Here is a 27844-nt window from a genome sequence, read left to right as displayed (position 1 = left end):
GTAACGAAGTGGGTATTCGTCCAAGGAACTGGAGACTTGAAGTTGGTACAGGCTTTTTATTCTTGTCTTCACAATACATGCTCCTAGCAGCTAGCTTCGCTGCTAGCTCTAAACCACCCGGTCAGCTCGCCCACCCTGGCCTGACTGGCCTCCGCCCCGGCCGCTGGTCACATATATCCCCTTCCCCCTAGGAACACACCCACACATATCAGTTCCTAGCCAAGCACGGAAACACCCCAATACACGTAATTACCCGATACGTTACAGTATCATATCGTTAATTTCAAGCTCAATTCTTACCCAGAGAAAAGGTACAGCACTGAAAATGTAACAAGCAATAGTTTTTTAAACATCTTTATTTTAAAAGATGAAAAACCCCAGGTGCTTTAGTCCCAAGCTTTAATGCTCCTGGCCAATCCCAGCGCCACAGGGCGTGGTTATTGCTTATCCTATGTGGGGTTAGAAATCACGCGGTAGGCTACTATTAATCCGGCCCTGATTGCGGATATGAATGAATCATATCCGGAAATCATAGATCATCTGTTCACTCTAGCAAAGTGGCATTGGTTTCGACAATGAAACCAACGTACACAACTTTGTTGTTCTACCTTTCAATCACAAGTGTCGCGGTAAATGCGTTCGAGCCATTCACAGTAGTCGGTATCAGCGTTGGTGCAGCAGCTGCTTTAGGGTGGATGTATCAGCAATTTCAAGGAAAATGCAATTCCAAATGGATCGCCTATAATGAAACAGGTGAGGACGTGCCCACGGTGTGTTTAGCAGCGGGTGTTGTGTTCATGAGATGGAGAGCTACTAGTTACAATTTAAGTGGTCTAACCACTTATTGGTTTTCAAACAAAAGAGTCCATGCCACGCGAAAACGAAAGTAAAAGTGCCAGTAAAACAAGTGCTTTTCTTTTCTTTTTTCCGTTTAAATCGTTTGAAATGCGGGGGCTCATAGATCGAACATGATTCTTTTGTGTTTTTGACCCTTTTGCAGGAAATTCGAGGTTAATCAGTTAAAATAAGTGACAATTGTTGTTTCATAATAAATATATAGCTCTCTCAATTTAATGCTTGATTGTCTTAAAATCCCATATGGCACAGTGGCACACATGGACTTGCCTCGCGGCACTTGCTGCAGCCAGTGGCGTGCTTGCCCCTTTCGGAACTGCTAACCGTTAAGGTGACCAGATTTCTCAAATGAAAATCGGGGACATTTTCTGGTCCGCTAGGGGGGCCCAGGGCTTTTAGAAAATTGTGTACATTTTACAGTAAAATGCATAAATCTGGTGCACTTTGAGAGCAAAAGTAAGAGGCTAGATCTATGAAGAACTTTGTGATTTTGAAACAATTGAAAAAGAAGCAGTTTACAATGGTTACTAGTTATCTGGCACAATTTACCACAAATTAGACAGCCTAGGTAATTCATGGGAAATAGGCTACTGGTGTATTGTGTAGAGTGGCAGGAAGAGAGGGACAACTTCTCTCTTTGACCTCACCAACTGGTGGATAATTTATTTACACAAAACAAAAACATTACAGTAGTGATTTATTACCTCAGTAAACACTTTCCTTGAGTTTAGGGTGTCGCTCACCAGTTTCAAGTATTCAATGGCCACATGACCATATTAACTGCTAATTTAATATTATATGCTGACAAAATAATTAAAAAAATCATGTTAATACTAAAAGGCAATTTTAATGATTAAAATTGTAATCTAGAGATAAATATGACCTATTGTGTTTAATTTAAACCAGGGGTTATCAAAGTTTTGATGGCTGAAGGCCAATTTAGGGAACAGTAGGCTAATGACTAGATAACAATGATCCATCGCCAATCATGTTAAAAATTGTCATTTTTTTCAATGGAGTTTGGTGTACATAAAAACGTTACTGACTTCTCTGCAAAAACGTTTTGAGTTAGTTACTGCACTTACTTACCAGATAGTTTTACTGTACTTTTAACTATTCAAAACAACTGGGATGGATAACCCGCTGAATGGGGTCCGGTAAACAAGGACGGTAGCAAAAGCAGCAAGCAGACTCCGCCTCTCGTTCGCCACCTCTGGGGCTTCAGTTGCGTGCGGCTGGGTCCTGGGAAAACCACGGCACGGGCAGAGGGAGGACATCTACTCTCTGATCTACTCTGTCACACACAGGCAGCACTTTGCACAACGTGCACAATGACAGGCTTTTGTGGTGCCGCAAATGCTCTGTTATCGAGTTTCTTGCCAGTATTATTATTTGACTTTGTGGCCAAAATCGGGGACATTTTCGGGGACAGCTCCAGCCGGGGACAGAGCACCGAAATCGGGGACTGTCCCCGAAAATCGGGGACGTCTGGTCACCCTATGCTAACCTAGCTTACGCTACTACGCAGTCCCTTATTAGTACACCGCCGAAGTAGCGTCCACAGGTCGCTCCGTCTGCTAAATCTTTCAAACTACTCGATAAAGTTTTGCAAATGAAATGTACTTACGGAGCGAAAAGGGTTGTGTGAACCTCGGCGCATGGTGTTGAAACAATAGCGCCACTAATAAACATGTTTAATCCCTCACTGAAACCCGGGTGTCATTTCCTCAAAATGAATCAGCGACAAACACTCGTCTTCTTCTGCGCTGCTGTCATGGGTGGTGCGCATAGCAACCATAGCGCTCGCTATCACTTCCGGCCCCAGCAGCGCAGAAGAAGACGACAGAAGACACCTCGCTCATAAAAATAAATAAATATATATAGCCTACGTTTTATTTTCGTTTTGTGGGTAGGTGGGGCGGCGCCCTGGCGCCCTCTACTGCCCCACTGCTCGTGAGACTACTATTTGGGAACCAATTGTAAATTTTACTAGCCTGGATGGGAAAACCTCTCTCTGAGTCTTCCAGCTATGGGCGGAAGACCCTGGAACCAAAGTGCTGTGCTCCAGGAAAAATATCCAGCTCAATTCTAAAAGCTAAAAACAAACACTTCGTTTGGTATGTACATGCTTATTATTTTCTCTCGACTGCCTACTGTTGCATTTCTGTGGGGGAACGAAAACACTGCAGCACAGGCCACCGGAAGTCTTCTGTCTTCCTGCCTGTAGTAATGCATATCAGGCTCTCTCCCAAGCCCCCAGGAATAGCGCTGGGCTGTGAAGCCATTTGAACATGGTGGCGAAGCTCTGTATTGCAAGTCACGTGACGCCATGCAGCCCAGAAAGGAAAATTCCCATCCACTTGCATGGGGACTCCGTTAGCTGTTAAACCCAGGGGGATTTTTTCCGGGTGTCACTCAAAGTATAAAACGACTCTTTTAATTATCTAATATTTTTTTATGGGGCATTTTTTCTTCAGAAGCCACTAAGAGCCGTATACGGGTGTATTTTCTGGGGCTTCATGAACACGCATTCAAGCGCATCTTCGGTGGGAGACGTCATGGAATACGTCATGGCACACATGCGCACTTCGCCTTGAGCCGCATGGTCAGGAAGTAAAACCAGGAAGAAACCCCCCCCCCATGATGGCTTCATGCGCCAGTGAGCAGCCTCCGTCCGAATCATGGACTGTATATAATATCTGGACAATATGAGCGTGACGTCACCCATTGGGTTTTGATGGAACGAAATGAGGCTTGAATCCCCGCTTCCTGCTCATCGTTGATTGGTTCAATGGATTAATTCTACACGGAAGTACGGGGAGAGAGGCCTGTTAAAACACTAGTAGAAGAAGAAGAAGAAGAAGAAGAAGAAGGAGCGGGCGGCTGCCCCTAGCGGCTGCCGGGGGAGTTTCCGAATTTGTCTCACAGGCTTGAACTGACTGCCATCTTGTTGTTCGCTTCTGGTTGCTGGCTGGCTCGGCGAGCAAGCTAGCAACCAGAAGCGAACAATGCTCACTGGCTGGCTGGTTGCAGTGGTGAAATGCTCCAGGAAAACAAATATAATACCTTTTAGTCCGAAGGTATGGGCGAGTAGGAGTCCAGCCAGCCGACCACCGTCTTGTCCGGGGCCTGGCCAAGAGACCATGGTGTGGTGTGAGCCTCCAGCCTGCTAGCTGCTGCTAACCCTCCACAAGGTAAACTGCTATTATATCTCTGGGCAAACTCTAAACTTTATAACTGAGGTGGATTTGATCGCGCAGTTGGTGCACTGCTATGTTGGACTGTTTGAGTGATGCTCATGTTTGTAAGCTAACGCTAGCTCGATTAGCATCGTGTGCTAACGTAAACATGTGAACAAGGTGGTTGCTATACTTTAACTGAAATTTGGTGGCGTTATGTTATAGTGATTATTATAAAATGGCTCTCTCAAATCAAGCAATCTGATTGGTTCACAGCCATTGTATAATTCCAGTAACCGAGTTCAATAACCCATGGCCATGGGTTATTGGTTGCCATGGCAACTCTCTTACTAAAAGGCAGCGCTGCGCTCGAGCCAAACAGCTTTCTCCTGATCTGCTGTATGGAGGGTCACTAGTCGGACGCATGATGGCGCAACTCTCTTACTAAAAGTACCTCAAAAACAAAATGGCGGAGACAGCTTTTCAGATCCTTGTGAATCGATCTTCGCTTATAACTTTACTAATACTTCGCAGAAAATGATGTTTTGTACAAGAATAGACGCGGGCTAATGTCTTAACCCCTCTCTCGCGCGCCCTCACTCTTAACCCCGCATTTCTAAATAAGACGTAACGTTACTTGGTGTGGGCATATGGCTCTGGTGTCGGGCTTTGTAAAAAGTCCAGGCAAGCGCCAGGATTGGCCAATGTCGACTTCAGTCTCCAGAACGATCCAATCAAATCACCCGCACGTCTATCTTCTTGCTAGAGGTCCCGCCTTACAGTAGTGTTTCAACTGACTCTCAGAATACCATGCCAGTCGGACTTATAGTGTTATTATTATTATATTATTATACTTGGAACCCTTTTATAAAAGCAATATAGCACTCGAGCAGCGTGTGTTGTGGAATATATCCCCCTGCTCAGTTGTTATCCCACGAGGCCGCAGCAACTGATCAGGGGGATATATTCACCACAACACACTTGCTCTCGTGATATATTGCTTAAATATAACACAGTGTTGTTTGTTTCTTCAAGGGATGGCCGCCGGAGTACCATGGTGGAGCAGGAACAGCACAACACAACAGCCTGGTCAAATTATTTGTGAAAATTAATGCTACGTTTTGATTCCCATGTGCATATATTACTGTGAGAATATTGCTGATCATCAGTTGTTCAACCTAAGATATTGCAATAACATAAGCCAAATGCTGACAATATAATGCTGACAGATTTGAGACTTTTGATAGATTTACTTTGAACCATTTGGTATGTATCTGCCAGTGTGCTTTTGTCAATAAACATTGCCAACAAAGAACCTTGTTGTGTAGGCTATGTACTAAAGTAAATCATGTACCCAAATGTACCGCAAATATCATAGAACGAGCCCATTATAGTTGTCTGGTCAGATCAGGCAGGTTGTTAATAAGATGTGATATAAAGATATTTGATGTCGAGTGAACCAGCTTGGACCAAATGACCAGGAAGAAGAAGATGGAGAACCAACCGACTGCTTCAACGATTTATATTTATTGAAATATGGTTATCTGTAACAACAACAGACTACCCGAAGCCTAGTCTCTCCCCAGACTCAATTACGTTGAATCGCTGTGCTCAGCATACCACATAAATGAGTCTGTGCCGCTTCACAGCCACTTCTGGGGTTTGACAGCAGGTCTAGGGGGGGTTGAAACTGAATAAGTGACAGGTTGTAGCACCAATGAGAGAGTGGTTTGAAAAAATGGGCTGGGCCTCCCCTCTCATCTGATCGCAAAGTTGTTACTGATGGGAAGATCTGAATCCAGCACTGGCCAATCACTGGCCAAGAGAACGGTTTACTTCCTACCCCAGCTGGCTGAGGGAAAGTGTCCTAGACCCAGAGAGAGATCTGCAGCATGCAGTAACGTAGTGTATCAGCGTAAGAACTCTCATGGGTCTGACGTTCAGACTACCCCGAAGCCTAACTGGGGGTGCCTTTCACTCCCCTTTTACAATTTCCATAGTTTAAATTCTTCTTGATACAGGATTTGACTCGGATCTGTTGCAGATTCAATGACATATCGTTGTTAGTTGAACCTAGTGTCCTCTACAGAGAGAGTGGCGTCAGCGGAGGACCAAAATGCGAGACTCATTAGCCAATGAACAGCCAGGAATTGGTCTCGCGCTACTTTTGCATGCTAAAATAAAGCTGATAATGTACAATTTGATTCAAGGGGGGAAAAACCCTTTCAGAGTACAACACAAACTGTCTATTTTGCTGCAACTCGACAGTGCTGCTTAATCCAGGACCTTACTTCCTGGAACTCTTGAGAGTAAAAAAAACTGGTCCATTGGAGTGAATGGAGATGTCGGGACTCTTCTATCTATACGCTCTGGTTGAACCATATGGTGATAATATTGTAACGGGTTGACTTTGGGAGTTACTGTACCTGTTATGTTCTGGGTTATGATGTACGTTATGTTAGTCTAACTGTGTTATGCTGTTCTGTTGTGCATGTGGGAATATCTGTTGGGGATTTACGGGGTTTTGGGTGGGACTGAAGACAGCATGAGGGGAGAGCTATGTGCCTCGGAGCGGTAGTGATCGGGGGAATTGCAGCGTGGAGCCTGAGAGCTGTGTGTGGTTAGCTAGAGAGGAAGCTAATGGGGCTAACGGGTTAGCGTGTGGGTTTTATTTGTTTTGTGCGTCTACCACGGCTGTAACAGTGGTTTGTTCAACTGTGCTATTAGAGCTTGAAGATAATGCCTCGGAGTCTTCCGAGTCCTTTACAATATGATGATTCTGTATACCATGACACAGTTCAACCATATCAGCCTATTTTGCAGTCTATTTTCTACAGCCAGTAATGTTTACTTTTTGCTCTGCACTTGTCAGGTTTGAAGACGAACCTGGAACGCAAACTGTTTGGGCAGCATATAGCCTCACGCATCATTCTGAAAGCTGTGACTGGATTCATGAAGGATGACAACCCAAAGAAGCCCCTGGTCCTCTCTGTGCACGGAGGGACCGGCACCGGGAAGAATTTTGTCAGTCAGATGATTGCTGAGAGCATTTACAAGGAGGGCATGAAAAGCCCTTTTGTCCATGTTTTCATATCATCAGATCACTTCCCGCATCCAAGTAAGGTTGGGACCTACAAGGTAAGCTATGTCTTGATCTAATATTAACAGATAATAAACAAACAATATAAGATAGTTGCACACATCCATCCTGAAGGTGCTGGAACCAGAAGAAGTACTATATCAAACAACGAAAGTCTGCGAACTGTAGCTCCCTTTTGTAGCTTTATTTGCTCCACAAAGTCAGTCTGATTTGGGTCTGCCACCAAACAGGACAGGCACAGACTACAATGAACAGTCTGGACTGCAGAGGAAATCATCTGTGCCAACCTGCCCTCCATCCAGTTTGAACTCCTCCCTTCCGGCAGGCGCTACAGAGCACTGTAGTGTACGCCAAAACCACCAGACACAAAAACAGTTTCTACCCACAGGCATCACCAGCCACTTGAACACACGCTAAACCACTGGAACCAGTTTACTTTTGACACTTTACCAGTTCAAACACTCAAAACCAGGAACTGAAAAATTCCTGCATATACAATCCCCCCACGTACGTATTTACGTACGTACGTACGTACGTACGTACGTACGCACGCACGCACACACACACACACACACACACACACACACACACACACACACACGCACACACACACACACACACACGTTCAGAATGCGTTGATTGTATGTTTACTGTGAAATAACTGTGCAATATCTGACTGAAAGCCTCGCACAGTTGTCTATTTAAGGTGGTGACTGCGACTGACTGTATACATTTTTTCATTTTGAGCAATGTGCTCAAAATGTCACTGACTTTGTGGTGCAAATAAAGCAACAAAAGGGAGCTGCAATGTGGAGACTTTTATCCAAGCATATTTATGGGTTCGAGCCCCGAAGGGGCTGAAACCCTATTGTTTTTGTGCCGGTTTATTCTTGTTCTTGTTGTTCATCTGCCCCGACGCAAATTCCCGTGAGTTGGTAAATGCTAGAGACCTGCATACAGACACTAAGACAAATTCCTCGTATGTAACTTGCATACTGTGGCAATAAAAGTGATTCTGATTCTGATTCTGATTCTGATTTGGCCCAATGACAGATATTGGTGCTAGTTTCTGCTCAAGAAATAGTTTTCGAATCGGCCTGAAGGTGGCGCTATAATCAAAGGTTTTACGTTAAAGGCCATAACTTCCACGCCGTTTGTCCAATTTTCAAACTTTTTCTTGGACATGTTCAGGTGAATCTGCTCTACAAATTTGCCTCAAGGACCCTCAAGGTCCGTTTGGAAAATCTTTGAGATATTTTGAAAAGTTTGGAAAACACATTTTTGACATCTCCTCCTAGACCGTTTGACTGATTTCCACCAATCCTGAATGTTGGATTTTTGAAATCTACTTTTGTTTCGGAGTTATTAATCGTTAAAGTTGTGAGAGGGTGTGGCCTCTCAGCTAAATTGTCATAACTTCATGACCGATTAATGAATCTTCACGAAACTTGTTGGCGATCTTCGGAGACCATCCCAGACCATGTGTGTCAAAGTTTGTGCAATTCGACCAAAAGGGGGCGCCATAAACGCCAGAAATGGGTGTGGCTTAACACAAAAAAGGCCGTAACTCTGCACCTGTTTGTCCAATGATAGCGAAAGTAGGCAGATGTCCTAGTCAAAATCTGAAGTTTTGTCATCATTGGTGAAAGTGGGCGGGGTCTATGGAGTAAGCATGTAATAGCTGTAAATCAAGTCCATTCACATAATCGGTTGCAAACTTTTCAGCCTCATCTGGAATGGCATTTATGGGAGTTTAAATCTCACCTGCAATTACCACCCACCGCCATAGGTGTCAGGCAATCTGTAAGACTTAGAGATCATCACTTTAGACTCAAAACTAAACAAACAAACAAAAATCAGGCGACCCTATTTGAATTCCAGGCGACCCTAAGTTTGGGAACCACTGATTTAGACATTTACAATTGACACACAGCTACTTGGTCAGAGACACTGAACTACCAAATTTAGAAGATAGAAAGAGGGAGAGGGGAAATAACTAAATAAAACAGAACCCACACTAACTAAACCTGTCAAGAATGCAGCAAGTCAAAAATACATTGATTTTTTTTTTTTTTTTTTTATTTCACCTTTGTTTATACAGGGAAAAAAAGTCCCTTGAGAGCAAGCTCTCATTTTCAAGGGAGCCCTGTTACAGTAAAACATTTACAGTAAACACATGTTACCAGACAGACAGTTACAAACAATTACATAAACGATAAACGATGATCATAAACGATGATCATAATGATTGACTGCTTGACTAATAATGATGGATGGGTGAATTATGGAGTGCTATTTCAGATGAAGGAAAGGAGAGAGAGAAAGTGCAGGAAAAGACATGGCACATAACAGTCTGTTTTTTACTCATCAGTGATGTACCCTGTTGTTTATCCTCAGACTCAGTTGCAGCAGTGGGTCAAAGGCAATGTCACCAGCTGTCCACAATCCATGTTCATCTTTGATGAGATGGACAAGATGCCTCCTGGCTTGATTGACAGCATAAAGACCTACCTGGACTACTACGACACCCTGGACGGAGTTTCCTACCAGAAAGCCATCTTCATCTTCCTCAGGTGACAACAGCTTCAATCAGAATTTGTGATTTGTACCAAGGGAAGGAACCGGTCTGGGGAACAAAAGTCACACCCAGGGTGTTGAAGTAAGCGGTGCAAGCTTGCGCAGTTCGAACCCTAGAGGCTTCTTCCCCTCTCTGGCACTGTGTGTGGCACTGTGTGTGTGTGTGTGTGTGTGTGTGTGTGTGTGTGTGTGTGTGTGTGTGTGTGGGTGTGTGTGTGTGTGTGGGTGTGTGTGTGTGTGTGTGTGTGTGTGTGTGTGTGCGTTTCACCCATAGACATAAATAATATGGACGTATCTATCCCATTAAATTTCTTCTCCCTAGCGTTCAAACAGCACCCTGGAGTTCAAACGTTGGCCGTCACCAATCACCATCTTGATTTTTCGTCAGCAGAGTGGGAGGGAATGGGTCGAGTCCTTCCGCACCTCTTGTGAGATGGGAGTTTCCCAGAGCCGCAGCTCCGCCTGCTATTGGTCCGTGATCGGCAAGCTGCGCGATCACTGGATAGGCGATCTGTCAATCATCATCATGCCCCGCGGCGCAATGACATCACTGATTGTCACAATGCCTTGTTAGTGTGAAGGCCTAAAAATGTTTAAAAAATATCGCTGTAGTGGCCCCGTGTTTTTTTTTTTTTTTTTACCAGATTCATTTCAGAACCCTGAAAAGTGTTTTGGCAAATTTTGGAGGCGATCGGAGCAATGGTACGCCAACTCCGGCCGGACAAACAGACAGCTCTCCAATAGTAGTAAGGTGTGTGTGTGTGTGTGTGTGTGTGTGTGTGTGTGTGTGTGTGTGTGTGTGTGTGTGTGTGTGTGTGTGTGTGTGTGTGTGCGCGTGCGTGTGTGTGTGTGCACACGTGCGTGCGTCTGTGAATGTGTGTGTAGGGGTGTGTGTGTTTGTAGGGGTGTGTGTGTGTTTACTCTGAAGACTAGTCTGTGTTGTTTTTGATTTTGTTAAATGTGAACATGTGTTGACTTGCCTGTTGCTGATTTTTCTCATAGTAATGCTGGAGGGAACGAGATCACCAAAAAAACTCTAGACTTCTGGAAGGCAGGACGGAAGAGAGAGGAGATCGAGCTCAAAGACCTGGAAGAGGAGCTCTCCCGGGCTATGATCAACGACAAGCAAAGTGAGTAGACTGTACATTCATATTTAGACGATGTGTAGTGCATGGTGTAAGTGCGTTCAGGTCAGGTCATGTCCAAGTCCACTTTTGCTAGGTACAGGATGCACAATCTGTCACACAGCCAGCCTAAGCAGGCTTATGGCGGAGCTGTATGTTGGACCCGGGGAGAATAATAAATCCTGGCATCTCGTGTTGGAGTTGTCTCTGTTTTATTATTTTGTAGGCCTATTGTCAAAGTTCGCCGTCTTCCAGAAAAGAAGATCTTGTGTATGTCTTCCTTATTAGGATAGGGATCCGTGCTCATATGTGGGCATATGTAGCGTAAGGCCGTGTGTCCATATGGCATCTATTCCTGACATTTAAACGCTGGAAGTACGCTGGGGAGCGCTGACCCTAGCCCACAATATACAGGGAAGCATTCTGAAAGTAACGTTGGCTCAGCAGCGGTAGCTAGCTTGATAGCTGACAACTAACATTAGCTAACAACACACGTACGGTGATTTAACGCAACTCTCACCACAAATATTCAGTGTCCAGCCAATCTGCTCCCACAATTGAGCCTTTCTGTCTCTGATGTGATCGTTTCTCCATATGATTAGTTGCATGAAACGGGGCGCCCGACAGCAGCGTCTTTCTGAAAAGTTAAAATATTTTCACTGGTTGCAGCGCAATTTCTCTAGACGTCCGTATGCGCCCGCATACGCTCTCTCCTCATTGGAAACAACTGAAAAAAAGATGCTGGAGCTTAGGAAAAGAAGCTATATGGACACATGGCCTAAGGTTTAATGTAAGTAATGTGTAATACAGTATATTACTTTTTTTGAGTAACGACCTCCAACACTGGTCTTGGCACACATTATCTAGCATCTCCCCGCTAGCCCCCAGTAGCTATAATAGCCACTGCCAGTGCCACCAGCACCGCGCTCTTCGGTGCATGTCTCAACAGTGTCCAGGCACATAATCCCAGCATATTAAGGAAGTCATTGTCATTTGAAAACTGGATTTTCTAAAAACAAAACAAAATTATCCCATCCTACTCAAGCGGTCTCATTTCAATCTTCAATCTTTTTCTGCAGGTGGGTTATGGCATTGGAGCTTGATACAGAGTGTGGACTTCTTTGTCCCCTTCCTGCCTCTGGAGCAGAAGCACGTGGCCCAGTGTGTCCTAGCTCACATGGAAGACAAGGGTCTGTCGAGAGACCCTGATTTGGCGAACCGGGTGGCCAGTGATATGGTGTATTCCCCCAAAGCTGAGAGAATCTTCTGTACCATAGGCTGTAAGACAGTACACACCAGGCTATACTACTACTACGAATAATCCCAGCCTCTGATGGAGGCTATTGTCCATCGCAGACTGTGTGCACTTTTTACAAAGAGAAGCACTTGGCCCAATGACAGAGAGGAGGAGATTAAGTCGTATCTATCCATATATATTTTCACAAAATCTCTGGAAACTGGTGTTATTCCGAAAGACTTGAAAGTTGCCAATGTTATTCTACTGTTTAAGTTTAGAGACCCATGTTGTTTTACAAACGTCACCATCACTCAATATCTGTTCTACCATATTTTTCTAAAATCTTTGACAAACTTGTATAAAAGAATTCGGAATCCATAGCCGGCGGCACGGGTGGGCATTTGGTGGCAATGCCAGTTGACCACAAACGACTGAGTCCACTCACAGGCTCGGATTTGAGCCCGTTTTCTTTATTTTTAATGTTTAATTGTCTGAGTGTCACTGTAAACTACCTATGACAGAGGGAAGTGGAGCGGGCAGATTTGAAGGTCTGGACCCAGGTGTTACGGCTGGCGCCGTTTCTTTTATTGTGTTGTAGTAGTTTTGCTAAATCTAAATCAATCGTCATTTTGTTCAGTGTGTGAACTCTGGTCTTTGTAGTTTCTCTTTGACTGTGCCACTTCTTAACATGCAGTGGAATCCGGATTATAACCAGCTCCTAGCCGGTTGGCCTGCATGTTAAACAACAATTACCGTAGCCGGTTTACGCGCACTCCCACGAGTCCGTATCTATCATATCCATCTCAAGACCAAGTTTAGGATCCGCATTATAGCAAAAGCGGCTGTTGTTAAACACTGGCAGGTCATGATCCTGATCATGTAGCTGTTATGTCTGAGTGGGCGGGTGGTGGCACTTTACAAACCATGATTAATGTCCCAGTGATCATTATTTTCATGAATGGACGTAGTTACATGGCTGGATTATTTGGAAGAGAGCCAAATTAGGTGAGTAAACAAGTAAATTGAATCGTTTCTTTGTCCCCCATCTGCCAGTTTAAAAATGCAACATGATAGCCTACTACTATAGCCTACTACTACATAGGCTAAAGTACCCGCTAACGTTCACGTAGTTTATTAATTAATGAATCGTTCGGGCAATCACTTATATCAACAAATTAAACGAGCAAACTCACGGTTTCCTCAAGTGCTGCAAACGGCTTGAATTGTTTGGTAGAGGGATCCCAACGCGCTTCAGCTATAGAGGGAATGCACCGACGCCACGCCCCCTCCCGAACACGCCCCCTCAGCCGGACTGAGCAGCACTGAGTGTCAAATTTCCAAAACAAACGTGGCTTCCGCCAGGGGTAGTAGCGAAACCACGGCTAATATAAACGATTATCTGCTTAAATTAAAGGCAGTTGGACTCGAATGTGACCCTTACAGCTTGCCAAAGAACCAGTGGTCCATGGACGTAGACATGTGGCCAGGAATAGGGTTTCCTGACATTTATATGTACTTAATATCGACGCCGGGGAAATACACAACCCAAAGCATGAAAGCATACAAGAGCCTGGACGCGTGGTCGTACTTCAAGGCTGGATTTGTTGGCGACATTAAAGTAACGAGGACAGCAATATTCTGGTTGTATGTGGAGAGGTAAATATTTATTTTATTACAACTTTTATTAAGAAAAATATAGCATACGCTGTCACTAACACACTCCCAGTCCCCGGGACCACCTCCCACACCGGAGTGTGTGTGAGCTGGCTGGGACTCGGGCACTCCACACACACACACACACACACACACACACACACACACACACACACACACACACACACACACTCCAGGTATGCACTTTTGTCTATAAATGTATTTTACTCACCTGTCTCTCTCCCTGCACTGTGTAGGTTATACTTCCAACAATATTCTAACATACATACACATAATACAAGACATTCAGATCACCTTCACACCCCATACTGTCACACTACCAATACAAAATTCCAATATGCTACAGAGGTGCCATACTATGGAACACATTCAATATTGCCAAACATACATCATCTCTCAACACATTTAAATCCAATCTCAGAACCTCTCTGATGAGTCACACATAGCCCTAATACATTACACATACACCTCATATTGCCATTTTAACTGTCTACTCACTCATTTTGATTGCTTTTTGTTTTTCCTTTTTTGTTCTTTTACTGTTGGTTTACTTTTCTTTGTCTGTTTTATTGTTTCCTTCTTGTTTCTGTCGTATTGTATGCTTTGTACAGAATATTGTTATTATTTGATTTTCTGAGGTAGGTACATACTAAATAACATACTAAAAATCTAACTTACAGAAAGGGGTCATTATCAAGATGGCAGCTGCCGGGAGCTTAAAATGGCTAGATATCTCAATTACTATGCAACCATCTTGACAATGACCCCTTTACGGAAGTTAAATTCTCCTAGATTTATATTGTTATTTAACATCCCAAATACTACCAGCATCCATTGAATCAATTTATTCAGGGTTAGGTGCTCTTTTTTTCATATATTCACTGGCATAATGGGTTTCGCTTTCTATAATGTGCATAATAAAGATCAGATTTGGGAAGAAATAATTGTGCGCAGTGTTTTTTCCCAGGTGTTCATATGTCTGTGTGGACAGATTTTGTCAACACAATAGCGTCACAACCGTGCAAAATTCAGTCAATAAACTTTACAGGTGTGTAGTTGACGCTAAAATGAAGGCCAAGTTCAAAACTACTTACGTGTAAAGTTTAGTGGCCAGCAGCCTGTTGCACCAGCTGAACGTAAGTTCTGTCTTAAGTTAGGGTGTAAAGTCCACACTAACTGCTACGTTCAAACTAGTTAGTTTGACACTAAAGTTGTGTCTTTGTTGAGTTGCACCACGGAGACGTAAGTTACATCTTAACTAGTAGACCCTAAAGTCCATACTCAGCAAAATAGTGTCGCAGACAATAGTTGTGTTTCCATTACACTTTTGCGCAAAACAATTGCGATATTTCTACAATTTCGACAATGTACAATTGCGACTTGTAGGCGTTTCCATTGAAGTTGAGTTTCTGAACGCAATTCCCCGTTGCAGCAGCTGCCACAGTGATTACGCACGGGGATCTGCCCCATATCCCGTCCCCAGCATGCTCAAATCCAACCAATGGTCAATGCAAATCACCACATGAAGTTACAACGCATATAAACGAGCCTGATTATCAATTCAAAAGAAAATGAGTGTCAAGCAACATATTGCTGGCTGCAGTGAATGCAGTGAGCGCGAGAGGCAGAGGAAAAAAGGTAGCCTACAACTGCGCGCACACAGACAGGCAGCCTGTCACGGACCGTTTCTGTCATTAAACATGATCTATTTTCCCCAGCTCCGCTTTTGCACAACACTCGTCTTTCTGCTAGGTAGCATTGCTTAAAAGTTTTCCACTTGCTGCGGAGGTTTTGCCACGGCGAACCCTTTCTCCCTCATTTTCCGCTCCTTTGCCAAAGGAGAAGATGGGTCACATAACGTGCAAATGCGAAAAATGCGTTTCCATTACACTTTTGCGATAAACTGCTATATCGACACGTCTGAAAAACCACCTCATGAGAGCGCAAAAACTTTTTGCGATATTTGGGAGGTTTTTCGAAATTTACGTGTTTCCATTACCCACTTTCTATTGCGATATTTAGATTTTGCGCATTTCTGTGGGTAATGGAAACACGACTAGCGACGTGTACAGTATCTGTGACCAATCAGTGAAAAGCACGGTGGAAACGGTGTTTATTTATGGTTGTTTAAGTAAGTGGAGTGAAAACAGGACATGTTGCCCACCGCAAATTAGTGCTTTCATATTTCATCAACACTAACCAAATGAGAACGTTATTGAGTAACGTTCGTTTAGGTTCATATTACTGTTAACGTTTATCTGTGAGCTCTTTATCGTGTAGGCTAATTTACCACCATCCTGCCTCGCTAAATTGTTGCGGTTATTTTAATTTGTATGCAGTGCTGCAGCTTGTGGGAAACAAAAGCGTGAGTCATAAATATCAAAGGGTGTAGTAATTGATGACGAAGAACGCGTTACCGACGCAAAACAACGATGCGCCACGGTGTCAAGTTGCAATCCGTGCCAACTGCTATTTTACGGAGGACTTTACACCTAGTAAGACGTAGGTGTAAAATTTAAGTTCTAACTTATGCCTACGTTGTAACTATTTCACTTGGTGCAACCCAAATATTTTTAGTAGTGCGTAAACTGGGACTTAGTGAGACTTTACGTTCAAACTAGCTTACGTTTCAACTTACGCACAGCTGGTGCAACCCACTGCAGGGGCATAAAGTGGTTCAGATCACACCATTTTACGCCCCTGGCCCACAGATGTTTAAGTCGTGGGCATTGCAGCTGGTGTGATCCAGCCACGCTGGAACTATTATTAAGTAGGGGGTTGCGGGCAGCGTCGAAGAAGATTTGACATTTTTTTGGACTTTCGTCCATATTTAGAAGAATATTTCATTTTAAATTAACATTAGGATTATACTGTTGTGATGTCATTATTCAGTATCTTCTCCTTTTCTCACTCACTTTCATGTAACCACCTGCTCTCCCTTTAGTCGGTTTACACTACAACAGACAGCAACACAGGCATAAACACTGAACTTATTAGGGGTCCAAGCACGAAGTGCGTGGATCCCTATTGTATCTGTAATGTTTATTATTATTATTATTATTATTATTCTGCCCTAAAACAGCATGCACGTCAAAAACCGTAAGGGCTACAGTAGCCAGACCTTGCACATAGGTTGGAAATGTGCCCCACTGCTCAGAGACAAAAAATTAGCCATATTGGCCAGATGGTGGCGCTATAACAGACCCTTTTGCGTATTGACCCATAACTCACACCCATTTAAGCCTGCTAGATTTTCCAAAAAAAAAAACGAACTCGTCCTAGGCCATTTGCCCGAATGAGCCCAAACTTTTTCTGTGTCATCTCTGGACTTCCCTGATCTAAAGTTGTATAAAGAATTTGGATACGTGAAACCGTCTTGAAATGATAAATGTTTAAACTTTGACACTATGTCATCATAGATGACATCATAGATGACATCATCAGTGATGTCACAAGACTGTCACCTTCTCTATGACGACGTCAGTTATGACATCATAAATGACATCATAAATGACATCATAAATTACATCATAAATGACATTATTATTATTATTATCAAAAAGACATTATCTGACATATAACCCCCAAGTCACCAGAAGCTTGGACCCCGCATCGCCGCTTGCGGCTATATTTATTATTATTATGGAAAACCAGATTATGATGAAAATCAAACACTTTTGAAGAGAGAGCGTATGAAATAAGATTAGAGCTGGGAAGCACAAACTGTTTTTTAATGCATGTTGTTGGTGGTATAAGCACAAGACAGCCAAATCCAACAATTTCGAAAATCCCATCTCTTGCAACCAGGGGGTGCTGCAGCAACCTCAGCACCCACCTTCCCGCTCCCTTGGTGTGATCCCATCACAAGATGGTCTCTTGTTGTTGATGTTGCTGTGAGCTGCTTCCTGGAACATAATCATCATTTCAAAGCAGCCCTGCAGTGCTGAAACTGGCTCGTCATCCCACTTCATAACTGATTGTTGAACTGGCTCTGCCTGTTTTATTCTGTTTGTGCAGGCAGCAGTAAGATGGAGGTGTGATTGGCTCTTGCGGTGTGTTTGTAACTATCCCGGAATGTTTTTTCATGTTGGCTCCATTGAAGTCACCTACAACAATGAAAGCAACATACAGTGCACTCCTCTTACAGTGATGATCACCTTGGGACGGGTCAAATTGATCACTATAAGCGGATGATCATTATAACCGATTGTTTTCTTTTTCTTTATTTCTCATGCAGATTACCATCTAATTGACATGTGTATATGTATTGCATGAATACAGTATAAGGAAAAGGAATGTAATTGACTTTAAAAATGCATACAGTAAGTTAGGCCTTCAGCCGTTTCAAACACAGCGGTGTCGCATAGACAGAGACACCGCCATCTCTCCACAAGGAGATGCCGCAATCTCTCCATATATACAGACATGCTGCTGTATCTTGTTTGCTCATTTTTTGCAGTTTGTAAGTAAAAAAAAATACAATTACTGTAGTTTTAAACATTTTTTCCATTGTTCTCAGGTGGGACAAGGCCCAAAATGATCACTGTATGCCGAGTATTGATCGCTATAAGCAAATTATTTAAACAGCATGTGTATATAGGGAATGAATCGAGACCAAGCTTTTTGATCAATACAAGCGGTTGATCACTATATAACCGTGATCACTATAAGCGGATTCCACTATATATATATAGATGTATATAGAAATACTACTGTTATATAGCCTATACTACTGTCACCGATGATGATAGATGATGTCAGCGCTGTTGTCAACTGATGATGCCACACAGTGACGATGTCACTGATGATGTCACACATGGCATGTGATATCACATAAGGAAGAGCTCTGCCATCTTCCTGCTGTCATATTGTAAGATATTTTTCAGCAATGCAATCTTATCTCTGTGATGGAACTATGGAGGACTACCATGGACTACTAGAAGATCAGGTTAATTCACCTTTGGACTGTGACGTCATGTCTCTCAGCCCCCTCGCGGCCGCGCGCATGCCCATGACAACTGGTGCTTGTTCTGATGCATTGGCTTGCTAGCGTTGCTGCTGCTCGCTCTGATCCAACAGTTTGTTTTGGATGCCAGAGACGCTGATTTTTCAGCTGCAATCTATCATAATTGAACTTATATGTAACGTGGTGACCACTGCGTGACATGAAGCCGAGAAAGCGACACGTTTTGTTGCTGTTGGTGTTGATGTTCTCGTGCACTGGCATGAACGAGGCGATTGAACCCATCAGCACCAGCATAGCAGTTGGCGTGGCAGCAGCCCTCACTGGCTTTTTAGCCAGCTACCAGAATATTTTCTATTACTTAAACGAATGCTGTCGACCGGAGTGGATTTATTTCAACAGATCAGGTAATGTCATTAGCATTTAGCATTGCATAAGTCTAATTTCTCAACCCGTTCAACAGTTCTGCTGTTGAATGGAACTCGTCACGACTTGTTGTTGCGTTTTGATGACGTATTAGGAAATGCGCGCCCCTCTCGGTTTTCCTGATTGTTGTACTTCTTCACGCAACACTAATGTCAGCTATTAAGTGGTTTCGAAGATGAAACCAACGTGTAACTATTTGTTGTTATATGTTTCAATCGCAAGTGTCGCTGTAAATGCGTTCGAGCCATTCACAACAACGCTGGTTATCGGCGCTGGTGCAGCTTTAGGGCGGTGGATCTATCAGCAAACTCAAGAATATTGCGATTCCAAATGGATCGCCTACAATGCAACGGGTGAGGACCGTGCACAGCGTGTGTTTAGCAGCGGGTGTTGTTTTGTTCGTGAGATAGAGATCTATTGCATTATAGTTGGGACTGGGAGTCGAAATGGGGAGCGTGTAATATAAACATAATGCAAGTCAAGTGCCGTTTGCCGTATTGTGTCTGCAGAACCGAACCGAACTGGGCGGTGCATTTCACTCACCTTTTTTACATTTTGTCTAGTTTAAATTCTTCTTGCTACACTGAATCAGCAATTCAAATCCTGTAGCAGCTACATGATTTGAATTGCTGATTCAATGACATGATTATTATCGTTGTTAGTTGAACCATATGGTGATAATAATATGGTGATTTTTGTATACCATTTGTAATGTATACCATGACACAGTTCTGTGTAAATGTAATGAGGAGGAGCACATTTGATATAAAAGCTCAAACAAAATGAGTTAATCATTAATTTGATTAATGATTTCACATGACTTTTGCATACATGGGCCATATCGTGATATTGATATTAAAATATCCTTGATTGCCATGCTATTGATTTCAACCATATCAGCCTGTTTGCAGTCTATTTTCTACAGCCAGTAATGTTTACTTTTTGCTCTGCACTTGTCAGGTTTGGAGACGGACCTGGAACGCAAACTGTTTGGGCAGCATATAGCCTCACGCATCATTCTGAAAGCTGTGACTGGATTCATGAACAATGACAACCCAAAGAAGCCCCTGGTCCTCTCTCTGCATGGATGGACCGGCACCGGGAAGAATTTTGTCAGTCAGATGATTGCTGAGAGCATTTACAAGGAGGGAATGGATAGCTCTTTTGTCCATATTTTCACCTCAGAACTTCACTTCCCGCATCCAGCTCAAATCGATACCTACAAGGTAAGCTAACCTAACATACCCTAACATAAAAAAATAAGTAGGCTAAAGACCCTTTTTAGAATTGAAATACACTGATTTCTGTTATGATCTGTAGGTGGGTCTACTACGAAGATAAAGGGGAGGCAGGATAACAAGCCAACCAGTAATTATAACGGGACAGAGCAAGATACTCTATATACAGAAATCAGTAGTGTTTGTGGTTTTTATTTACAGTGCCCAGTGATGGATATTGAAAAGCATAATGTATATTTACACATTTACAATTGACACACACACAAAGCTACCGGGTTCAGAGACACTGAACTAAAGGACCACAGGTGTTGGAAAAATGAAATAAACTAAACAGAACCCACTAAACCTATTCATTAGACCAGGGGTGCCCAAATTCTTTCCCATGAAGGGCCAAAACTCAATCTGGGTGGAGGGCCGAGGGCCAAAAATAAACGTTGTGGAATTACATTAAAATGTATTGTGTTTTATAGAAAATTAACATTCTAAATCTAAAATAACATTTCAATATAATAATCTACTTTTTATCTGTTTGGTAATTGTAATAATTTGCAATTGGTTATATATATTTAAAAAAACATCTGCATTTGTGGGGAGCTTAAACATTTAATCAGTAAACACCCAATTTAAAAACAGTTGTATTTTCCACCTTTGTAATCAAGAGAGAAATTTGACTTAATTCACAACTTGAAAAATCCTCAAGGTACTTTGAAAATCAGCTTTATTGTCCATCTTTTGTAAACAATTTGCCATGACAATTTGCAGGGATGCAATCTCAGGAGTGAACCCAGTATCCACAGCCACACTCAAACACTGTTTCACAAAGTCATCACATGAAAAAGCTTGTCCACCCTTTGCAATCAGTGCAGATATCTGATAACTTGCCCGAGTTGCATTCTGGATTAAAAAAAATCGGATGGGGATATATATATATATATATATATATATATACATATTTTTTTTTCCCCAAAAAAATCTGTGGCGGGCCAAAACACCCCCCCCCCCAAATTGGGCACCACAGCATTAGACCAACTGGTCTAGTCACAGGACCCACATTTTTTCTTAGCGACCCAAATTTCAGATTTCTTTTTTAAATACCACTTAAATTTATTTCACAAGAAATAGTGCAGTAATACACAATGCCTTCATGCACTGTTAAAAACATGAAATAAACAAAAAAAGTGCAACAAAATTGCAACAAGGGCTAAAAACCCAATGAGATAAAAGGCAGACTTCAACTGGTGATGCTCAAGTTTCAAGAATCTGAATTCTTTCATTAAAACAAGTCGAGACAACATTTGGGAATGGGGATATTTGGAATTTTTCCCCCCACAGGCATCCACAACCCACGTTTGGGTCCCGACCCACCAGTTGAGAAACCCTACGTTAGACAAGACAGAGGGAGACGAGGAGAGGAAGTCAAAAATCCAACACAGTGCAAGAAAATACATCATGGCACATAACAGTCTGTTTTTTCCTCATCAGTGATGTAGCCTGTTGTTTATCCTCAGACTCAGTTGCAGCAGTGGGTCAAAGGCAATGTCACCAGCTGTCCACAATCCATGTTCATCTTTGACGAGATGGACAAGATGCATCCTGGCTTGATTGACAGCATAAAGCCCTACCTGGACTACTACGACAAGCTGGACGGAGTTTCCTACCGGAAAGCCATCTTCCTCTTCCTCAGGTGACAACAGCTTCAAGTTTGACTTGACTGAGTGACACTACATGAAGTGAATTTAGCGTGTTGCCCTGTGCCATGGGAGGAGGGGGAGGGGGGTGGACAAAAACAACAGTGTCAGTGGACAAGTAATGTTTTCGGTGTATATGCCTGACCACCGTGTAACACCGACTACCGGCTTGGCAACACTTGGTAGTGGAATCCTTATACTCCGGAAGGAACTGTTTTTGTTGCTGGAGATTCATTGAAGACAAAAAAACAAGGCCAGGTCGAAACCTGGCATAGGGCCGGTGTGCTCAGTAAAGTGCAGAACTCTGCCAAGGTGTATTGAGTAATTTGTGTTCAGTCTATTTGAGTGCACATCAACTGTGTGCCTGTGCTGTAGTGTAGCCTATGTGGGTTAATAATCCTGGGTTTAAGCTTCATTAACATGAAGTGCCAGATTTATGGTTAATCTAGTAATATATATTATTTTCACACATAAATGTAGGCTATTGAAATGTAGGCTTATTATGTGGTGTATTCCCAGCCCCCCCCCCCCCCCCCATACGTGTAGGCTAGGTGTTTTTTTACAATGAATTCGTATATCATTAATAATAGACCCTTCTCACGGGGGCCATTTTGTGTCGAGAAGCCAGGGTAAACACAGGTGCAAGCAAAACACTAATGAGGGTTTCCAAATTCCAATCATGGAAGTTGGAAACCCTCATTAGTCTTTTGCTTGCACCTGTGTTTACCCTGGCTTCTCGACACAAAATGGCCCCCGTGAGAAGGGTCTATTGGGATTATTGTAAATATTAGGATAGGTGAGATCAGATGACTGCTTACCATGTAAAAGCTTTAATAACACTGGCATTGAGGGCCATAGTGTTATTAAATATTGTACATGGTATGCAGTCATCTGATGTCCCCTCCCCTAAACGTTACATGTCATGACTTGCTCCTTCCTTGGCAGAGATCTGTGCTCCAGCACATTGCCTCGTGTTTCACTGTAAACGAGTAGGCTATTGTGACAAGCGAACTTTTTCAGTGAAACAAGTTCGCTTGTCACACAATACTCGTTTGACTTATTTGAGGGCATGTATGTTTATCGTTCGCTAACCTGTCGGTCTTTAAACTCTTTGAACAGGTCGGGGTGCCTGTCGGCAAGATGTTTAGCCAGGTTCGATGTGTTTGAGCCTTTCGCTTGGGTCGCGTTGAAGCACCTTTTACACACTGGTTTCGATGTGTCCACGGGCTTGCCTTCGCTGTCGGCAACGTATACAAAATATTTCCATATTTCGCTTCGTGCATCTGCTTTTTCTACAAGCGTTGGCGGCTTGCAAGACGAAGCCGCTGCCATTTTCGCTGTGTCTGTCCTCCTGTCGGGCCCGGGTGCTGCAGTGAGGACTGAAGGACTCGCCATAGAGCGAGCAGAGAGGGAAGAGGGGAAAGTCGGCACGCCCACATGAAGCAGACAGAGTCAGAGAGAGCTTTTTTTCACTTTTCACCAGTCACCATTGGTTCAAGGCAACGATGTGTTTATTAGCGAGAGGTGCATTACCGCCACCTACCGGACTGGGAAGTGGAAAGACATTACCTCGCCCTGCATCCATGCTCAAATGCGGGCGACAGAGTCAAATGTAAGGGCCCTGCTGTGCATGCTGCACACCGGCCCCAAAAATCACACCCAGGTGTTGAAGTAAGGGGTGCAGCAGGTCCCACCCTTCTCCTTCACTCCCCTCTCTCTGAAGGTCCTTACACATCGGGAGCGTTTTTTTCCGTGCAATTAATTCGCACATCAATAATATTTTCCGAACCTATATCAGTCAATGCAACCGTGCATACCAACGGCGAAGTTTCGCTGAGCGTTATTGCGCAGTTTATTTTTTTGAACGATAGTCGATTTTTCAGAAATTCACTTCCGACGTGTACACTATTTGTGGCTGTGATTGACAGGTGGGTCAAAACTCGCATGGCAATTTCGTGCCGTATATTCGCATCGCTCTTGATGTGTAAGGACCTTGACACTGTGTGCACACGCATGCATGCATGTTTCAAGCCACTCTCTCCATAATTGTATAAAGGCAATATCACCAGAGGGAGTGCTGTTGTACTATATATCAGCACAGCTGTGATTCGGTCGCCCAAGATAGTCACAGCCGACTTACATATGTTTACTCTGAAGTCTGTTGATTTTGCTAAATGTAAAGAGATGAATGAATATGCTCATATTCCTCATAGTAATACTGGAGGAGAGAGCATCACCCGGACAGCTCTGAATTTCTGGAGTGCAGGACGGGCCCGAGAGGAGATTCTGCTTAAAGACCTGGAAGTGTCACTCGCTCTGTCGGTATTCAACAAAAATCAAGGTGAGTAGACGGTGTACATTCATACTGTACCTCCTCTGGCGCTGTACCTTTAGGAGTCTGGGGCAATCTTGGGCCTCATGCAAGAACATTTCTGTATTCCTGTCGTAAATTTCTCATACTTTTTTGGTGAGGTGGACTCATACGATTACGAGTGTGTGCCACGGCCCACGTCATATTCATCCATCGGTCATATCTTCAGAAAGCAGTCATAAATGACCTGCGTAAACATGATGAATTCCACCCGTTTTAAATGAAGGCACGTTCAAGAGAATTGTGAATTTGCAAAATGTATGTCCCGTCCATCGCAACGTTTCACTGTGGAACCATCGCAACGGCTATTTGGTTGACATGGCACAACCCCATCTATAATCATTTTTCTTGTTGTGGTTTAGATTCACCACATTAATGTTATCAACTGGAGTAAAATAACCTATAAATCAGAAAATGTATCCCCCCCCCCCCCCCCCCCCAAATACAATCTCATTATGAATGTTTGCCAAATAATCCAGTGGTTTTTGTGTTGTCTTTGTATTGAGCACACTTGGTTACTACATGCAGCTCTTTAAAATAAATAGCGCAGTTACGCACTAAGTTCTTTTGAAAACGCCAACAGTGCCCCCTTGCTATTTCTCCTCCGAGTATAACCACTGTACTGGTTAATCTCAACATGATGACTTTACATTCAGTCATTTATATATTCAAACTCAACATTTCTTCAAAGTGTCCATTCAACAATCCATTAGTCAACCATTTTTTTTATAGATATATTTTTAGCTTTGGAGAATGGCAGGTTGACTCGTACAACAGGATCTGGACTACTCCTCCTACATTTTGTATATCTCGTATAGTACTATCAAGAGAAAATTCTATAATACGGAAAAAAAATGTGAATGCGTCAAGTTCTCTTAAATCGCTCGTATGAGTGATTTTAAGAACAAATATGGTTATGTTTACGAGTGGTTCTTGCAATGAGACCCAATGTCATGTGAAAAGTATTCTCCTACTCAAGCTGTCTCATATCAATCTTTTTCTGCAGGCGGGTTCTGGCATTCGAGCTTGATCGACAAGAACCTGGTGGACTTCTTTGTCCCGTTCCTGCCTCTGGAGCACCGGCACGTGGTGCAGTGCGCCCTGGCTGAGATGGAAGACAAGGGTCTGCAGAGAGACCCTGATCTGGCCGACCGGGTGGCCAGCGATCTAGTGTATTCCAAGCCAGAGAGAGTCTTCTCTGTCAAAGGCTGTAAGACAATAGCGAGCAAGCTAGACTACTACACATAATGTCAGCCTCTGACGGGAAGCTACTATCCATCGCAGACTGTGTGCACTTTGTAAAAAGAGAAACTCTTGGCTCAACGACAGAGAGGAGGATATGAAACCGTCTGGACTCTGAAGAGATTTCTCTGTCTGACCTCAGCCGTGTCGAGGACGTCGGCACGCTTTCTCCGATGTCGCGTCTCACTTACACTGAATGGACGGGCTGCTGAAAGACTACAGGAGCGGTTGAATGAAAAAATAATGAGATTGGAATGGTGTGCTTTGTAACTAATTAAGGCGCTTGATCCCTGCCTTTTTGTAGTATCGATCACAATGAGTCTTGAAGACGATTTACTTTTTTCCAGAGCTGTTGCACATGAAATGATTAGAAAACACAACTGTCCTCCTGTCAATGAAACTGTGGCATGCGGACTATTGTGCATTTATGGTGCACTAAATGACTTTTTGTAGATTTTTTAAAATGTGTTATCCATATGGATTACTAGAAATACCTGCCTTAATCCTCACCGTTTTTAGCTATCACAATTTTGTTTTAACCCCCCTGAGCTACTGTATGTTATGCTTTGCAAAAACCTTTTAACATTTTTTTTTGTACAGGTGCATCATGAGTTCATAAACAATCAAAACAAAAATGGTCTTCTAGCGCAGCATAAGTAAATGAGGGGAGAAAACAAAATAATATCGCACTCATTTTCAACAGTGTCCAAGTGCTGAAACTATAATTAAATAAATAACTTAAAAAAGGTCTATATGTGTCACATATTATAAAAGCATCATACATCACAAAAATCACTCGATTTGTTTTTGATCAATATTGTAAAGTCATAGCCCATAGTGGCATTACACATTTGCTTTCAGTACCTAATTAAAAATATACTGCAGCTAATATATTTACATGTTTTTCTGCATCAGGAGTCAAATTTCAAGTCATTTTTCCTTTTGAGGTTATTGATAAGTAAAACTAAAAAGCAAAAAAAATGGATTCGCAGAGCAGTTTGAGGTTGACAGTACGACATGATGATGAAAAAAAATAAGTAAATTGTGGACAGTTCAGAATGAATATTCACATTCAAATAATCTTGTATAGATTAGTCAGATTTTGAGAAACCAAACATGGCTGACACTATACACTATACCAGGGGTTTTCAAATTCAGACTGTTGTTGGCCTCCCCCCAGACAAAGCTTGGAAAAAGGTGCCCCCCTCACTCAATTCCTGCCTATGGGATCATGATTATGTTATTTGGTCCCATAAACACTCAACAATTGTGCCAAGATAGCCTGATATTGCTGTTTGACATATTTCAGACTACACCAGATAAAAAGTGGGAACAACCGTAAAATTCCACAAAACTAGTCTGTATATCTGAACGTATCTCTTTAACTAGATCACATACATTTAGGCTATTCTTTGTGATCTCCTTTTAAATCTAATGTAATATTTTAAACTTCCATTCACTGAGCCTCCCCCAAAACTGCTTGGAGCCCCCCTGGGGAGGCCCGCCTCCCACTTTGAAAACCCCTGCACTGTAGGCGATATTTCTTTTTTTCAGATGATGGCGAAGGCTGGAGGCACCCTCTCTGCCTGTGATTGGCCTAGCGTCAAAAGTTCATCCAATCACATTCGCTTGGCTATCCTGCGTCTCTTTCTACAGTCTGTGGTCAGACAGACAGCAGTTTCGCTTGCTAGCATGCATGAAAGACGCCACTGTGTGTTTATGTTTTTGATATAGTCTGGTCTCTGGTTATTAATGCTGCCGCTACTTTGGCAGTGCACGTATGTAGCCTACAGACAAATAAAAAAAAGATAAAAGATTAATGAGAATTGATCAAGGGTTATATAAAAACAGTGTCAATGCAGCTTTATGGAGTGGGATCACGTGGAGATGGTCTTCAGAAACTTTGATGAGATTGACAGTAAGTAAACATTGTTTCAGATACATGGTGTAGTTGTGGAAAAGTGTGTGTGGAAGAGGAGTGCACCACTAGGTGGAGACATGCATCCATAGCAGTGTTGATTTCGTAGACGAAAACTATGAGGAAAAATGTTAGTCGACTACCTATTTTCACTGGTGAAAACTAGACTAAAAATGTGATCCAAGGAAGAGATCCAATCAGAAGAGAAGAAGTTAAACATCTGTGTCTGTATTGCACATTCAAACCTTAAAA

At 42.9% G+C, this 27844-nt stretch overlaps 1 protein-coding gene across 1 annotated transcript; it reads left to right on the top strand.

Moving 5' to 3' along the window:
• Window positions 1–543: 543 nt before the first annotated feature.
• LOC310780953 (torsin-1A-like) lies at window positions 544–26415 on the top strand. The gene is made up of 8 exons (XM_083641483.1): window positions 544–753; window positions 6907–7172; window positions 9532–9707; window positions 10714–10841; window positions 20096–20361; window positions 21882–22057; window positions 24275–24402; window positions 25439–26415. The coding sequence occupies exons 1-8, from the start codon at window positions 576–578 to the stop codon at window positions 25678–25680; spliced, it is 1560 nt and encodes a 519-aa protein (XP_083497609.1). The 5' UTR covers window positions 544–575; the 3' UTR covers window positions 25681–26415.
• Window positions 26416–27844: the final 1429 nt, after the last annotated feature.

Source organism: Poromitra crassiceps (assembly GCF_964638095.1).
Source record: "Poromitra crassiceps genome assembly, chromosome: 8".
NCBI classification, from domain to species: domain Eukaryota; kingdom Metazoa; phylum Chordata; class Actinopteri; order Beryciformes; family Melamphaidae; genus Poromitra; species Poromitra crassiceps.
This window is presented reverse-complemented; position numbering and strand designations above follow the sequence as displayed.